The 18,423-nt window shown below is 40.0% G+C and overlaps 1 protein-coding gene across 1 annotated transcript in view; it reads left to right on the top strand.

The window, feature by feature from the left end:
• LOC133097382 (V-type proton ATPase subunit B, brain isoform-like) overlaps window positions 1-10,900 on the top strand; it is a 38,376-nt gene extending 27,476 nt beyond the window's left edge. The window contains exons 4-14 of the mRNA XM_061199240.1: window positions 241-334; window positions 466-543; window positions 1,014-1,153; window positions 1,489-1,590; window positions 1,967-2,064; window positions 2,711-2,834; window positions 4,438-4,588; window positions 6,374-6,456; window positions 7,734-7,838; window positions 8,683-8,812; window positions 10,761-10,900. Of these exons, the coding sequence (XP_061055223.1) occupies window positions 241-334; window positions 466-543; window positions 1,014-1,153; window positions 1,489-1,590; window positions 1,967-2,064; window positions 2,711-2,834; window positions 4,438-4,588; window positions 6,374-6,456; window positions 7,734-7,838; window positions 8,683-8,812; window positions 10,761-10,900 (1,245 nt within the window). The remainder of the gene's footprint in view (window positions 1-240; window positions 335-465; window positions 544-1,013; window positions 1,154-1,488; window positions 1,591-1,966; window positions 2,065-2,710; window positions 2,835-4,437; window positions 4,589-6,373; window positions 6,457-7,733; window positions 7,839-8,682; window positions 8,813-10,760) is intronic.
• Window positions 10,901-18,423: the final 7,523 nt, after the last annotated feature.

Consider the following 18,423-nt stretch of genomic DNA (forward strand, 5'->3'; position numbering starts at 1 on the left):
TTGTGGCAAGCGGGGGCCACTCTTCATCGCGGTGCGCGGGCCTCTCACTATCGCGGCCTCCCTTGTTGCGGAGCACAGGCTCCAGACGCGCAGGCTCAGTAATTGTGGCTCACGGGCCCAGTTGCTCCGCGGCATGTGGGATCTTCCCAGACCAAGGCTCGAACCCATGTCCCCTGCATCGGCAGGCAGACTCTCAACCACTGCGCCACCAGGGAAACCCCTACTTTTCTTTCTTGATAGGTATTTGAAGGGACTTCAGGTATAGATGCCAAGAAGACATCCTGTGAGTTTACTGGGGATATTCTCCGAACGCCAGTGTCTGAGGATATGCTTGGTAAACGGATATTATTATTCATGCTGAGCAGAGATCTGCTTCCTTTTTAACGTATTTCCATGAAGTCATTTTAAAGATTGTGAACATTTGAGTCATTGTCCACTCTGTACTGTCTTGTTACTGTTTACCAGGTCGGGTATTCAATGGATCAGGAAAACCCATCGACAGAGGTCCTGTTGTACTGGCTGAAGACTTCCTTGATATCATGGGTAGGGACAGAAAATGGATTTCTGTGTTTTGGGGAAAATAGCATCTACCTATTTTATCCCTTTGTGAGATAAAGGGTGATTTTTATGATACTTGAAGTAGATAACCAACATACTCCATGTTTGATTAATTATGTTTTGTTTATTATTTAATAAATTTATTTTTCCTAGAGGTTATCTTAAAATTTTGTATTTTATTTATTGTAAAATATCACCAGGATATATCTGAAATGTAAAAGCCGTAATGACTTTGAAATTAGGATTTCTCTCTTATTTGCTATACCTTACGCTTCACTTTACTACCATATAATTTGTGAATCTACAAAAGATTAATGGAAAAGAATATTTAAACAGTTTCAGATTTCAAAAATAACTGATTTTTTAAGAGTAGAAAGAAATGCTTTATATGCTTTATATGGTTGTAGTCTTAATGTAGAGACATATTAAAATTTTCCCTTTTGGAAATGCATTAGGCCAGCCAATCAATCCTCAGTGTCAGATCTATCCAGAGGAGATGATTCAGACCGGCATTTCGGCCATAGATGGCATGAACAGTATTGCTAGGGGGCAGAAAATTCCTATCTTCTCTGCTGCTGGCTTACCACACAATGAGGTGAGAACTAGAATCTGGTTGGTATGAAATTTAAGGAGAAAGAATTTCCGAGTGCTTCACTCTTAGTGAGAAACCAAATGTAGGATTTTCAAGGTAAATGCCCAATGTTACTGTTTATATAATCCAATTACATTGACTCTTCATCCACACGTATCTGACTTCTTGCTTACTCTTAGGAATCTGCAAAAATTACAAAATAGTTTCATTGGGTAAAGCCCTTTAAGACAACCCAGTTGCATTTATGATTACAGTTCCCCGAAGTTTAGGGTAAAAGTTATTTTGTTGTAGAAATATTATTTTAGATTTTAACTTGATTCTTTTGTACTCCTCATCAGATTGCAGCTCAAATCTGTTGCCAGGCTGGTTTGATAAAAAAATCCAAAGATGTAGTGGATTACAGTGAGGAAACTTTTGCGATTGTATTTGCTGCTATGGGTGTAAGTATTATCTTTTTCTGTTTTAGTATGAAATGTAAAATTGCTTGTGTTCTTAGAAGAATGTAGAAAACTACACATGTATTATTCGATTTATCTCTAGGCAGAGAAGTTGCAACTTGGCGTTTTGGGCAAACCATGGATTACTATTTAGCATTTGACTGTGGAATGTAAGAATAATTCCCTTTGTGCCCAAAGCAAGCTGTTTACTCTGTTGGCTTTTGTGAACGTTTTGGGGGTACTTGAACCTTTAAAAGAAGGAACAGTGCAGATCTATAGCTTGGCCTTCATCAGAAATAAATATTGGGGGGGGGGAAAGAAAGAAAGAAATATTGAGAATTTTTCTTCTCCCAGCACTGATGAAGTCATTGCCATTTAGGTAAACATGGAAACTGCCCGGTTCTTCAAATCTGACTTTGAGGAAAATGGCTCAATGGACAACGTCTGCCTCTTTTTGAACTTGGCTAACGACCCAACGTAAGTAAAAAAATAGAGCTGTTTTCCCCCTATTCATGCAGGCTTCTGGTCAAAAATGTCACCTTACACTAAGGAGGTAGAACATTAGAGTGAAAGCTGCACAGGCCTAGGTATGAGATAACCGTATTTAAATTCCAGCTCTGCTTCTTGCAAGTTATTTGATTTTGGGTAAGTCACTTAGGCTGTGAAGCTCAGTGTCTTCTTTCATAAAATGTGATAAATAATACTTGTCTCACAGAGTTGTGCATATGAAATGAGATAATAGTGTAAGTTACCTAGCACACAGTCCATACTCAATAAATGACCTTTTCCTCTTACCTGCAAAATCTGGCCCCTACTTCTTTCATCCCTTTCTCCTTGTCTCTCTCTTCCTTTCTTGCTCAGTTTTGAGAACTATATAGTTCTGAGAAATTATGGGGCATTTATAAAATAAATCAATTTAGCTGTGTAGCACTAAGTAATTCTTATTATGTAAATACATAAAAGAACTCTGCCTTACTTAAGAACTTTTAAAGTAATAATTGCTTAACTTTCCTCAATTTATGTGAAACTTTAAAAGGGAGACTGTACTATTATTTCTGGAATCATTTTGTTTTGTTTTTGGCCTTTTTGTTTGAGTGACGTAGGACTTAATGTTTCATTTCAGTATTGAGCGAATTATCACTCCTCCCTTGGCTCTAACCACGGCTGAGTTCCTGGCCTATCAGTGTGAGAAACATGTATTGGTTATCCTAACAGACATGAGTTCTTATGCTGAAGCACTTCGAGAGGTAATTTTTTTCTTAATTAAAATGGATTATCTTGTCAGGGTTATCTTGTCCCTCTGCAAGTTTTCATTTTTTTTAAAATCATGTTTTTTAAAATGCATTGCTCATATATTAGTAGAATACCTTAATTAATCAGAAAAGAAAATATTACTTTTGTCAACCTAGTTGAAATGATTAGAGGACGAGATTTAAATTATTAGCCTATTTATCATACTCTCACTGTCTCCATTGATTAAGACTGGATTCTTAGAGAGAGTAAATGATGCAAGCTATTTAATCAGTTACTCTCCCAGATAGTTCTGTCTCTGTCCAGACTGTCAGTTTTTAGCCCTTTTCAAGAATTCCATTTTTAATGATGTAAATTTTTATTTATTTACATAAGTAAAGACTATACTGTGGCAGAACCCTCTTCAGAACTTTTTTTTCCTTCAGAAAACTCAGTGATTATTTAGAAACAATATAAGATTCTAGCAGTTACCATCCAGAAGTGTGGGGTGTTTGTTCTAAGGCAAGTTACTGAAATTTTGAGTGACTTGCTCTTTTAAGTGTGCAAAAAAGGGAAGAAGACTTTTGAAGAGACAGGCTATATAAATATCTAGCTTAAGATTCCCTAAGATCCATCATCATATCTCACTCGGCTACAGTGCTTTTTCATTGAAGGACTTCTTTTCTCCCATCCATCACAGATACTTTTCTAAAAGGCAGTAAAAATAAGTTTTAGAAAAATGAAAATTAAAAAAAATAAAACAATTTACAAACCCTTTTATTAGTATTATTAGATTTGACAGACAATTATTCTATCAAATTGCCACTGAAGTTTTCTATATGTTTATCTTGCTTTCTACATTATCTCCTTTCACATTGATAAAAGCTGGTCTGCAGGCAGGCCACGCTTTGAGTAGCACTGCTGGAGCATACTCTTGGAGGAACCAAAGTAGCAGTTAGAAGTTGGGCTTAATGATTTACAGTTCTTGTTGGCTGTAGATTAAAATGTATGCATATATTCTAGTGTGCATGTCTCTAAGAGAAAGACCATTTATTACTATTCTTGTCTTGTGCGGTGATCCAGGGAAATCATCTGGCCCTTGATTCCGGTTGTAAGTTGGGGTTAATAACACTAACTTCCTCATAGGGTTGTTGTGAGGATTAAATTAAATAATGTATGTAAAGTGCATCAGATGATTTCTGATATATGTATTTCCTTCCCTTTTGATCTTTTCAGGATTAGCTTATGTAAATCTGGCAAGATCCATAACATGAAGGAAATCTTGTGAACTGAGAATGTTCTCTTAGTTTTAAAATGTACTACCTTTGATTTATAAAATTGCAAGCAGATTTTCTTCTAGCCAGCTATTTGAAGATTTGTGTTATAGCAGTATGATTTTAGCAAAAAAACTTCTGGTCCCCAATTGTCCACATTTTTGTTGCAGAATAATCTGAATTTATGTTGCTAGATTTTTCTAAATCGTTTCTAGAGGTGATATTTAAAATGAATAAGATGATATTTCCAACTTTGTAATTTGGCATGTTCAAACAAATGTTTTCTAACCAAGCTTTAATTTTCATTTTCTGGTATGTGATACTGTTGTCCTTGACTCACTGTCAGGTTTCAGCAGCCAGGGAAGAGGTTCCTGGTCGACGAGGTTTCCCAGGTTACATGTATACAGATTTAGCCACAATATATGAACGCGCTGGTAGAGTGGAAGGTAGAAATGGCTCTATTACTCAAATTCCTATTCTCACCATGCCTAACGATGGTAAGTTTTGGGTCTTTGGATTATAGCATCCCTAATCGTTGTAAGGACTTTGATTTTAAGAGAGAAGACCATCTATCTTTTTCAGTTGAAATTCTTTTGAGAGTTTATCCTCCAGAAGTTTACCTTACCTAGTGATTTGTTTCTAATAAAATTTTTCATTTCAAAACTACCCATAATTATTATTCTTTTGTAGAAAAATTTTCTTGTAATTTTAATTTTTAATTTTTATTTATTAGCTAGTATTTAGTGTCTACTATTTGCAGGACACTGGTCTAGATGAAAGAAACGAATTTTTAAAAAATTTATGGGCTCTACTTAATGTAAGCCTCTCATTCTAGTTGGATATTTTTTAAATGTATGTGCATCAGTAATTTAAGGTAGCTTAAGTGCCAGATACGGAGCACAAATAGTAAATGCCACGAGACTCTAGAGATAGAACGATCATCAAAGACTTGCTAAAAATTACTTGGTTTTATCATGTGTGTGTAAGTGCACAGTGCAGTGCCTGCCTGGAGGTATGCCCAGCAGCTCCCGGGTGAGACTTTCAGCATTCCCCTTATGTTAGTGTCTTTTTGTCTTTATCTCAGTCTTTTCAAAACACTTTTTCAAAATATTTTCAGAAACAGTAATAACTCATTATAACTCAGCACTGTTCTAAGTGTTTTGTAAGTTTTGACTCATTTGATCTTCATAGCGACTTTTTAGATGCTCTCATGTGAGGCACAGGGAGGTAAAGTGTCACAGTTAGGAAGTGGCGGCTTTAGAACCCAGGCAGGGGCTTCCCTGGTGGCGCAGTGGTTAAGAATCCACCTGCCAATGCGGGGGACACGGGTTCCAGCCCTGGTCCGGGAAGATCCCACATGCCGCAGAGCAACTAAGCCTGTGTGCCACAACTACTGAGCCCGTGCGCCACAACTACTGAAGCCCGCACGCCTAGAGCCTGTGCTCCACAACAAGAGAAGCCACCACGAGAAGCCCGCGCACCGCAATGAAGAGTAGCCCCCTCACCCCCGCTCACCGCAACAAGTGAAAGCCCTTGCGCAATGAAGACCCAACACAGCCAAAAATAAATAAATTTAAAAAAACCAAAAAACAAAAAAACCCAGGCAGTCTGAATACTACCTCTGATGTGAAAATGATTTGTTCCAAGGAAGTAGCTACAAAATTACTCTTTGTAATTTAACAGACTTAGAGATGTCTTGCTCTGTAGGACCTGCTTGGTGCTGCCTGTGTAGTGTTGCTTAACTTGTTTAGCCTCTCCGTATTTTCCATGTTGAAATGTTGTGTATCCCTCTGGGATAGCTTATGGACTGAGAATGTTCTCTCAGTATACATCAAATTGGCAAATCTCTGCAAATGAACTTTGTGTTTAAAATGGAACTTTATATGTGGGGGAGAGAGAGCATAACTAGGAGAAATAGTACTTTTTATGAAGATAGCTAATTTAACTCGTGTCAACACATGTCTAACTGTGCTGCAACCAAATAAGTGAGACTGGCCAATACGGTAACCTCTAGCCACATTTGGCTGTTTAAATTCTAAAGTTTATTAAAATCAGATAAAGTTTGAAATAAAGTTTTTCAGTCACATTAGCCGCATTTCACATGTTCAGTAGCCACATTTGACCAGTGGCTGCCGTATTGGACAACACAGATAAAGAACTTTTCCATCATCACAGAAAACTATTTTATATAGCACTGTTTTAAGTAGTGCAGATTGACTTCCTGTGGTTTTGTTTATATGAGATGGACACTTTAACTAACATCAGGTGTCTTTCTCTGGTAGATATCACTCACCCCATCCCTGACTTGACTGGATATATTACAGAGGGGCAGATCTATGTGGACAGACAGCTACACAACAGACAGGTATTTGAGAGTTGAATGATGCTAGAAGCCTACAGATCTATTCTTCAGTTATTCTTTAGTGACTCTGACTTTGCTCTTAGGAATTATTTATTTAGAAAATATCAAATTGAATTGTTTTTAATATGGCTATAAAATTGTCATTTCTGTAATACTAAAATCCTGGTGTGGAAAAGAGTGCCAGAATTAAGAATTAAATTTCCACTTTCTTTATTATGCCTTAAAATGGAGTGAGTTGTTCAAAGAACTTTTTTGGGTCTTCTGTTCCATAACGGTATAATCTACCACTTTTGTTATTAATACAAGAACAGATTTTTCAGAGTTCTTTCTTTGTCTTTTATTGTTAAAATTTTTTTAATTGAGGTATAATTGACGTAACATTACATTGGTCGCAGGTGTACAATGTCATGATTTGATGTTTGTATATGTTGCAGAGTGATCACCACAATAAGTCCACTTAACATCCACCACCTCACATAGTTACAACACTTTTTTTCTTGTGATGAGAATTTTGAAGAGCCACTCTTCTAGCTACCTTTAAATATGCAATACAGTATTATTAACTTACATAGTCACCATGCTGTGAAAGTTCCATCCCCGTGACTTACTCATTTTATAACTGGAAGTTTGTACCTTTTAACCTCCCTCACCCATTTTGCTCACTCATCCCCTGCCTCAGGCAGCCACCAGTCTGTTCTCTATCTGTGAGCTTGACATTTTTTTGTTTGTTTTTTAAGGTCCCATATATGTGAGATTATATGGTATTTATCTTTTTCTGTCTGACTTATTTCACTTAGCATAGTGCCCTAAAGGTCCATCCATGATGTTGCAAACAGCAAGATTTCATTCTTTGTTATGACTGAATAATCAAAAACAGATTTTTTATTGGTTCTTTAATAGATGCCAGCTTCTGATATCAGCTTTTAGGTGAAATTATTGTTAATCTTTTTATGTGTGATTTTATGAGTCAGAGTTCAGAAGACCATTTGGATTTGATATTGTAGGCAGATGTTGAAAATTCAGTTTTTTAATAGAATCTTGTACTATTTTGTAGATTTTACTTTTTGGATTTGATTCTCAAAAAGAAATCTTAACCTGGAAAATGTTTCTTACTTCCTTTTCTTACCAGGAAGAGATATTAGGAATCATCTAGGAAACAAATGTAGCAGTTTTATGCAATTTAAGCAATAAAAATGAGTTTCAAAATCCTCCTTTACTACCAGTAAAGCTTGAATTTTGTAATTAAATATAATATTTTCCCCCTTCCCCTTTTACCCAAGATTTACCCGCCTATTAATGTGCTGCCCTCGTTGTCTCGGTTAATGAAGTCTGCTATTGGAGAAGGTATGACCAGAAAGGATCATGCCGATGTATCTAACGAGCTGGTATGTATGTTTTCTCCAGGATTGTGTTTAAAGAAATGAATACTTTCTCAGTTCATGCTGCTGTCTTACACCTCTTGTCTTTCTTCCATATCACTTTTCTTCTCCCCCCATCAAAGTAGAATTTTAATATAGAATATATAATATAGAATACTGGAATACAGAAACATTCATTAGAGCCAAACAGTCTTTTTCATAAGGGTAACTGCTCATGACAAAGATTAAAAATCACATGCTTGAAACCCACCTCTAATGCTGTATGAGGTAGTTTTTAAATAAAAAAGGCATAAGACGATTAAGTTTTTATTAGTAACCTTTATTATAGAGTATTTCTGAAAGACTATTCTAACTAATTTTTTGTTTAACATATTAGGCAATCACCAGAACGCTAAGGGACACAGCTGTGTATATTATATGAAATCCTTGGTTTCTATAGTCCTGAGATTGTATACCAAGCGTAATTAAGGAAAAATACATTTGACCTTAAAGTAGAAATGATAAATAAACCTACTGATAACCCAGATATTTTTTTGTGAATAGAATTTAGAGATGGATTTCTCCTGTTGTGTAAGTTGTGATTTTTAAATGCTCTACAAAATGTAAGCTCATTGATATATTGAGGGAGTGTATTTTTTGTAGAGTGTTAGTAATGTCTATGTATTGCATACCTGAAGACTCCTTTCTTAGTGAGACTACTGTATAATAAAGTCTTTCCAATACTTGCATATGTGAATTATGTTTGGAAATAATGTGAAATACTGTGAAGATAGCTACAGCAATACACTTATATAGCCCAGAGTACCGTTACCATTTATAAAGGTTCATGTAAACCTTTTTTTCTCTTTAGTATGCATGCTATGCTATTGGTAAGGATGTGCAGGCCATGAAAGCCGTAGTTGGAGAAGAAGCCCTTACCTCAGATGATCTGCTTTACTTGGAATTTCTGCAGAAGTTTGAGAGGAACTTCATTGCTCAGGGTAAGATTACTATTTTCCTATGAATAGAAACAGCATCATATGTAGTTTTGAGGACTTCTTTCCTAGTCTGAGAGAATTTACATTGGTCTCCATACAATTTCCCTTCTGATTAGAGAAGAGGTTCTTCCAGCCGCCTGCCATGTCTTTGTTCTTAGCCCTCTGGTTCCTTCCCCTCTACCTTCAATTTCTTTATCCATTTATTTAGCTCCTGTCTTATTTTTTATCTTCCTTACAACCGGCCTTCTGCTCTCCTACCTCCATTGCCACTTCTCCTCCCTCTTAACCTCTCTGCAATGCTCTCCTCTGGCTTTGGGGGTTTTGGACTTTCCCAGTCCATCTGTTTTCATCCTCCTGATTTCTTGTCTTCCTGCTTCTTAATTGTTAATGTTCCCAAAGGCTTAATTACCTGTTCTTTCTGTGCTTTTTTCCCCCTATGCTGATGACTAACTTCCTATGTATGAGCCTTTACCCTCTTTCTGAAGCTCTAATCCCACATCTCCAGCTAGGAAGCCTGTGTTTATGCCACCATCCTCTCTGGCTCAGCGTGGTGAGAACCAAAGTATTTTCCCAACTGACCACCTGCCTAGCAATTCCCTTTTCAATTTCTGTCTACCTCTGGCATGACCATTACCCTAGTTAGCCCAAGCTCAGGAATTGGGCATTCTTAACCCTCTTCATTTATTCTCCAGTCATCAAATATTTGCTAATTTGCATTGTTCTCCTTTGAAACATCTTATCCTGTTCTCTTTTCATTCCTATTAAAAAAACTTAGGCCAGTGTTTCTCAAAGTTGAATATGCTTTTGAATCTACCAGGGATCTTGTTGAAGTGCAGATTCTGATTTGGTAGGTGTGGGTGGGGCCAGAGAGCCTGTATTTTGACAAGTTCCTGGGCGATGTTGAAGCTGCTGATCTCTGACCACTCTTTGTGTCCCAAGACCTAGTCCAGACCTTTGTCCCATCATCCTTGGCCGTTAGTGCCAGCATCTTCACCAGTCTCCCTGACTCTCTATGTGCCATTGCCGGGGTAAATTTAGTATTAATTTTATTGATTGTCCTTCTGTTAAAAAGTCTATAATGGTTTTTATTACATAGCATGTGTAGGGCTTTCAAGCTGTTTTGTTTGGTCTCTTCCCTGCCATCCCTGCTAATGCTGGTAAACTCTATTTTTGACCTCAGTGATACTTACAAACGATGTGTTTATTTTGGAATAATGCATCAGCTGCACACTTAGGATTTGTGCACTTTTCTATTTGTGTGATACATTTTTTAAGTAACATTAAAATCCCCAGAACATATGATTGTTGGGTTTTCTAAAAAAAAAAAAAAAAATTTACGCAGAACCTTAATATCTTAAAAAGATAAAAATTATTCTGGTAGAGAAAAGAATGCAGAACTCTAGCCACTCTAACTCCTTAGTTAAAAAATGAGATTTATTTGCAAGATAAGAATGATTCTGCTATTAAAAATAATAATAGCAATAGCAAGTTTGAAAACTTTCACGTGGACCTATTCAGGTGCTTAATTGGCATTTAAGGCCTTCTAAGTATCTGTACTAGCCTCCTTCAGGTCAGCCTGTGTTGCTGGGAAACTGCTTTTCTCACTACTCTCTGGACAAAACTCTGGGTCTAGTTTCCATTATTCCGTGGAGTGTTTTTAGATCCCACCCGTTGTTAAACACACACACACACACACACACACACGCACGCACGCACGCGCCCAACGTCTCGCCTGCGGGCTTTCTCCCTTTTCTCTGATTCCCAGGGGTACTTACTGTCTAGACCCTCATTTCCACATTTGGTCACATCCAGTCCTGGGAGACCTGACTGCTTTGTGTCTCTTTTTTATACTTCATGCTCACAGTGCTAGACCCATAACAATAAATTTTGAATAACGCTGATAAGTTGGAAGTACTTGGCCTTTATTCATCTAATCTCAATTTTTTGTAAGGTCCTTACGAAAACCGCACTGTCTATGAGATTTTGGACATTGGCTGGCAACTGCTCCGAATCTTCCCTAAAGAAACGCTGAAGAGAATCCCTCAGAGCACCTTGAGCGAATTCTACCCTCGAGACTCTGCAAAGCAATAGCTGCTACTTCATCGCTGGCTCGATGCTCTTGTGAAATACTGGTTCTGTTTTCTTTATTCCTTTTGCACTCCCCCATCCCCACTGTTGTGTTGGAGTTTACTGTGTTACCCTGTAATTAAAAACAAAGAATAGGTAACATATTGTGCCAGTGTTGCAATGTTTTAAACTGCTAACAGACTTTAAAATATCCCCTGTTCAGAAAACCTGGAACTGCAATGCTTTGTTTAAAGTAGCTGAGGGTTGGAGGTGAAGTTTTCTTACTGATGTGTGTATTTGTACGTAGTGGTGTAGTTAGCTGCCTAGTGTCCTCATTATTTGGGTCTCTCAGACCTTCCCTGTCCACCCCCTCCAGAGTATCACTATCTGAAGTTATAATGCTTTGATCTCCAAACTAGGGACAAGATAGGGTCTGAAAGACGCTTCCTCTCCAAGCCAAGACGCTTTCCTGAGCACTTGTTTTTAGATTTTGGTGTGCCTCTGGGTCTGCTCTAAGCAGATGGCTTTTACTGTCCACCTGCTGTTTCCTATTTAATGAATAGATTAGAAAAGGAATTTCCTTTTCCTCTTTGGTACGGATAAGTTTCAACTCCTGTGTCTTACTGTTCTCCCTCCCTCTGAGTAACACAGAATCATGCAGCTTTTGCCCAACTGGCATTGATCTGATAGTAGTGAGATGCCCTGTCTTGATGATCCCTTACTGGGTTTCCATGCAGAGTAATCATAATTAAAATAATTAATAGAATTGTTGGTTGGAAAGAGTTGGGATACAATTGTTTAAGAAAGAAAAAACCTATATCAGTTCTACATTCGGACATGCTAACAGTGGTTTTAAGTTTCTAAAGTGTTGACCAGATGCTAAAGGCAAGGTGGGGAAGAGAAAGCTCTTCTGTGTATGGAATTTTTTTTATATATATAATCTATGGATATTTTAAACTCTGTTAGATAGCAGCCTTTGGAAAATCCCCTATTTGGTCCTGCTTTCTGACCTATCTGCCTTTTCAGGGTAATCTTGTGGCACAAGTGATAGCATTTAAAAGCTTTAGTCTTTTAATTCCTCCTCCTTCCTGCTGCGAGCCCTGAGCTGTCTTCTATGCACTTCTGACATGTCTACTGTTTGGTCTCTCTGTGTTCCTTGTTACTTGGGTGCAATAGCAACTTCTCTGTGCATTCCATTTTTCTTTCAAGTTGTGTAAAGTTCTTCACTTTTTTTCTCTGAGGGTGTAGGGGGTGGGGGGAGTCAGCATGATTATATTTTAATGTAGAAAATGTGACCTGGATATAAAATGAAAATAAATATTAAATTAAATGGAAGTTACCTAAAGTGACTCTGTATCTTCTAATCAGAAAAGCAATAGCAACAAGCAAATATATAATAATGCACCTCTCTTTGATTGACAGTTTTGAACATCATAACCAGTATTGTGAACCAGCCCCTTGATTCACAATATTATGAACCATGTCCCCTTTACAGGGACATGGCCCATGTTCTGTACCCTCTGCCTTTTACGCTGCCCTTTCAAGCTCTTTTCAGTAATACCTCTTCCAACATATTGTAGTTTGATCCAAGGTTGAGAGTTGCTAGGGTGTGGGGTTGTTTGTTTGTTTATTTGTTTGTTTTGCAGATCGTTAGTGGCTGTAAGTTCTCTGAAACTTGAAGTTTCGATTCAGGGTCCACTTAGCATTTTCGAGAGTTACTAAGGTGTTTTACAGCATTCTTTGTTTCAGACATTCTCAGGACCTCTAGAGCCTGTCTGCCATGAGTGAAAGAGGGTAATAAATAGAAAATGAAATACATACTGAAGCAAGCCAAAACTTGCTTCAAATAAAATCTGAAATAGATGGTCCAGTATATAAAGAAAACATACTGGTTAAAGCACAGGGATGTGGCATCACGGTGGCCTCCCATTTCTTTCCCCTCTTCAACTCAGAGTGACATTTAGGAGATGTAGAGGAAGAGGCTCAGTCATAGAAAGAGTAGGTAGACCTGTGTTCTGATTCTGGTGCTGCCACTAACTCTATGGTCTTGCTTAGTCATTTAACAGATTTGTGTTCCTTTTAAGGTTATTATAAGGACTAGAGATTTTGCTTTTTATATTGCTTTTTAACTTATGTAAAAAAAAAAAAGTTTGTTGTATTGGCATGTGTCTATTTCTGTATTCTCTATCCTATTCTTTGAACTATGTATCTATCCTTCCACCAATACCACACTGTCTTAACTTACAGCTTTACAGTAGGTCTTAATATCCTCTAACTATATTCTGCTTTCTCAAAATTGGTTTACTTATTCTGGTTCCTTTGCCTTTACCTTTTGTTCATACATTTTAGAATAAGCTTGTCCATGTTGACAAAAAATTCTATTGGAAGTTGACCTTTTATTATGTTGAGTCTTCCAATCCATGAATGCGATATGTCTCTCCATTGATTTAGGTCTTGTTTGGTTGTATCATACAGATCCTCTATTAAAATATTTATAATCAAATATTTCATGTTTTGGAAGCATTGTGTATGGCATTGTGTTTTTAGTTTTGGTTTCCAGTTGTTCATTGTTAATATTTGGAAATATGACTAATGTTTTTGTGTTGATCTTGTATCCTGAGACTTTGTTAAAGTAATTGCCACTTATTAATTGCTTCTTAGAGATTTCTTGGGATTTTCTATGCAGACAGTCATGCTATCCATGAGTATGGACAGTAATATTTCTTCCTTTCTAATCTGTGTGTCTTTCTTTCTTTTTCTTGCCATGCTGCACTGGCTAGTACCTACAGTACGAAGTTGAAAAGGAGAGATGAAAGAGGACATTCTGGCCTTCTTTTGAATTTAGGAGGAAAACATTCATTCTCTCACCATTAAGTATGATGTTCACTGTCGGTTTTTTGTAGATATTCTTTACTGGGTTGAAGTAGAGCCCTTCTATTCCTAGATTTCTGAGAGTTTCTGACATGAATGTGTGTTGAAGTTCATCAAATGCTTTTTCTTCATTAATTGATGTGGCCATGTAGATTTTCTTCTTCGATCTATTAATATGGCAAATGACGCTGATGATTTTTGAATAGTAAACCAAGCTTGTGTTCCGAGAATAGACTCCATTTGATCAGAGTGTATTGTTATTTGCTTCCTTCTTCATGTGTTGATTTTATTATGCAATTTTTTTCCCGTTTCCGTGTGTGAAAGCTTAGATTATTGATCTGAGACCTTCCCTCTTTTCTATTATAAGCATTTAGTGCCATTCGTTTCCCTCTTAATAATGTTTTATCTGGATCCTTCCACATTTTATGTGTTGTATTTTCATTTTCACTCAGTTCTATTTATCTTAAAAATTTTCCTTGAAATTCCTCTTTAACCATGGATTATTTAGAAGTGTGCATCTTAATTTCCAAATGTTTGGAGGCGTTCTACTTCTCGTTCTCATTTTTATACAATTTAAAGCTTAGACTTTGGACACAGTGGAATAAAATGCAATTATGTTTGTTTAGTTATTTTATAGAGGTTCTTCAAATATCACTGGAGTGAAGTTTTCAAATATTAGTTTTACATAGTATTTCTCAGTCTTTTGCACTTGTAACCATAAGAGAATTCCCTAAAAATATGTAACCCTGGCTGCTGGAGCCATGTTTATCAGGGGAAGTTCACAGTCACAGGAATAGGGGGGAGTTTGTGGGTCCCCACTGCACACTCTTTTCTGGGCCAGCGCACAGGGATCCAGTAGGGATCCAGGGTCCAGGAGAGGGACCCAAACTTTGGGCTCTGGTGTTTATATTGCAGAATCAGAGAAGCCCAGGTCCCATGTGGGCAGGGACTAGGACCAGCACTGGGACACACAGGACCCAGGTCCAGTCCCTCTCCATGGAATGAGCACTCAGGGGGAGGGAGGCCCAGCCTCTCTCCTGCTGGTCAGGGCTGAGCCAAGTTGCGGTTGCAGCTGTATTGCTCAGTAGGCCCATGGCTGAGTCACCAGCTATGACAGCCGTAAGCCCTGGCTATGGGGAGTGTCCATGAAGTCTTGAGGAAGGCCCGCCTTCCTCCTGCAGGGAGGCAGTCTTGAACAAGTCAGCCCTGCCCTGTCACTACTTCAACAACCAAAATTTTCATTACTCCCTCTTGCTCCCCAACCCCACTCAGATAAAAACATAGTTTCTCATGGGGTGGCCAACCTTTTATTTTTCAAACATTATCAACATCATTTCATAAAAGAAAGGACATTCGAACCCCAATTAACTAAGAAGCACATATTGCAGAATAAGCTCGTTTGCCCTAAAACAAGACCCTTAGCTATTTCCATGGACCATCCTTGATTTCTCCATTATGCTGCTGAGTAGTGCAAAGTTGGTGCTCAAGAACTCCTTGGATGATGGTGTGCTATCAACAGCTGCTGTGAAAGCAAGAAGCTGGCACCCTCGGTGGCTATATGGGCAGAGGAGTTGAGGAGACAGTAGGTGATGGCTCTGTGCTGTCAGTGAGGGCTGTCCTCTGCCCGCACCCCTTTTAATCCCTTTGTATCCCTACCACCTGAGGAATGAAGGCAGTGATGAGTTATTGGCAGAATTGCCCTGTCTGATAAGAGGGTCACCCGCAAGCCAGAGGGCCCAAATCCTCCCTGGAACACATCACTCCCTACCCACCACTTAACAATTCCCTTCAAACAAAGGTGGAAATTTGTAATAGCTGTACCGTTAAGATATGCAGTCTGTGATTCGGACAATTGTGACTCCTTGCCCTGTTCTTGGAGAAACATGACATTTTGTAGGGAGAACCCAGGCCAGGTGGCCAAAGTCTCTGTCAAGTCTGTTTCTTCAGCCAATACTTTGATTCAAATTGAGGGTGGTGGAGATGAGTGGGCCTTCACCATGATAGCCTTTCCCTGGTATCACTGGCCAAGGTTCCCTTTGGTGAATATTACATACAAAAGCTTGCCCAGCACATGCCTCGCTCTCAGACGAGCCGCGGCCATGCTGCTCCTGGGATTAGGCACCTCCTTTGCACACCCTGTGGGTGGTGCTCATTTCCTTGATTCTGTGAATGTGTCATTTGTTAAACTATTATTTCTTGAAGCCTGTAAACTATTATTTCTTGATGTCTGTGCAAGTTTCAATTCTGCAATTTCTATTTCATTCTTCTTACGGATTGAAAAACACTAGTGAAATTCCTCATCTTACAATCTATGCTCCTTAACATTAACCGTAGTCTTCTTAAAGTCCTTGGTCTTGCTCTCTCAAAGGCTCCCTGGGGCTTGATTCCAGTGGACTGGTGAGGTGGACACCACTGAGCTTGACAACATACCATACTCCACCCAAGCCTGGAGATCTCCGGTGTCTGGGGGAAAAGGCAGGGGCCGTGAGACAGGAGACAAGAATGGAGGTAAATTCAGGGGTAAAGCCCAGGGAAGTGTCCATATGTCAGTTACAGGTCAGCTATGTGCCCTCTGTCCGAGAAGACGCCCCTCAGTGTGGGATGACCAGCTGCTCTCAGAGAGAGTGAGGCTCCTGGCCCCGGCTTCTCATGTGATACTGGGGCAGATCCTATGCACAGAGGCTGTGGCCTGCAGGGGGCGTCTATCAGCACCTCTGCAGGGTTGAGGGGCCAAAGGGGGCCATGGGCAACCTCTCCCAGGAGAAGTCACCTGCCCTGGGGCTGGGGCATCAGTCCCTCAGACCCACACCATCTACCTTTCTACCTGGGTTCCAAGCCCAGCAAGACACAATCCTGACTTCCCCAGTGTAGGATTTCCCCAGTGTGTGACAAGCCAGGCTGTGGCCACCTACCCCGAGGGTATAGTTCAGCAGGGCAAAGCCCGTCACTGCCCCCTGGTGAGGCAACTACAACAGAAAGGTGAGCTTTTGAGAGCAAGGGTCAGGAGTCAGGGAGGAGAGGCAGAAACCCAAGAAAGGACCCATCGCCTGAGCCCACATCCTTGTCCACCTCTGTGGGGTCAGTCAGCCTCCAGTGTCTGCTCTGAGATCACAAGACCCCACAGTACTGGCCATCACAACCACCTGCCTCAGAACAAAACAAGAGGTCATGAGGGCAGGAGGCCCATATGATAAGTGTGGTCCGTTGAGGAGGTGCTCCCTGGGCCAAGTGACAAGACATGGCTTCTCAGGGCACAGCTGCCCCCAGACTCAGCATAAATGTCTGGGCTGTGAGCCCATTGATTCTGGGAAGGGTACCAGCACAAGGTGAACAGATGCTCCATACTTTGAGTCAGGCAAGCCAGGAGCCAAGCACTGACAATCAGCCTGCATTACACCCTCATGTTTCACAGGGCAGGAGCCTCAGGCGGGGATGGGGCCTGCCCTGAGGTCACAGCAGAGGAGGTTTGCTGCTGGAGGGCCACACACAGGACAGCTGTTTAGAATGTGATCAAAGGCTCTCTGGTGCTTCATGCCATTCAAAACCAGGGGCTCTTAAACAGCCTGAGGGTAAGATACCGCCAAATCCTTGCTGCAATTTCTGAGCCCATCCTCAGATCCCAAATTTTGCCCAGATTGCCAAAAGTTTCATGGACTTCTGGTCAAGGACCCGATTCATCTGGACTGCTCAGTGCACAGCAAGATTGCCAGGACGGGGCCTAGGGATCTTGCCCACACAACCGTCCCTGACATTTGCTCCTGGAGAACCACCTGCCCAGCTACCGACATCTCCTCCTTCCCTCTAATCAGGCTAAATGCAACTGGGAGAAAGGCAACACAAAAGGAGGCAAATGTGGAAAAATAAACCCGACAGTGCTGTCTCCCCCAGCCAAGACTAAGAGTCCATGAGTCTACCCACTGCACTCACCTGAAAGCCCCCACATATCACCAGGAGCACAGAGAGCACACAGGCCATCAGATACACCTGACCTCAATTTCCTCCTGAGAGAGCACTCAGGGGCCTCCCTGGGATTTGGAGGTGTCAACAATTCACTGCATTGTGGCTTATGCCACAGAGCAATTTTGAACAAGGATTATAGTACCAGTGAACTTTAAGCACTGCTTTAAGTCCAATCACTTTATGTTTAAAGAGAGAGGAATTGGGACTTCCCTGGTGGCGCAGTGGTTGGGAATCCGCCTGCCAATGCAGGGGACATGGATTTGATCCCTGGTCTGGGAAGATCCCACATGCCGCCGAGCAACTAAGCCCGTGCTCCACAATTACTGAGCCTGCGCTCTAGAGCCCACGAACTACGACTACTGAGCCCGTGTGCCACGACTACTGACGCCCGCGCGCCCAGAGCCCGTGCTCTGCAACAAGAGAAGCCACCGCAATGAGAAGCCTGCTCACCGCAACTAGAGAAAGCCAGTGCACAACAACGAAGACCCAACACAGCCAAAAACAAATAAATAAGTTAATGAATTTGAAAAAAGAGAGAGAGGAATGGAATATTTTAAACAGAGACATATGAGCCCTTTAAAGGGCAAAAACATGTTGCTTACAGCTTTTCACATGGAAAAGGAAACAAAAAGTGACTGGGTTTGCCGTTTTCCTTGAATTTGTCTAGTACTAGCACTAGATAATATTGACGATCTTCACGCTTGATCACAAACAAC

Source organism: Eubalaena glacialis, chromosome 9 (assembly GCF_028564815.1).
Source record: "Eubalaena glacialis isolate mEubGla1 chromosome 9, mEubGla1.1.hap2.+ XY, whole genome shotgun sequence".
Classification (NCBI taxonomy): Eukaryota; Metazoa; Chordata; class Mammalia; order Artiodactyla; family Balaenidae; genus Eubalaena; species Eubalaena glacialis.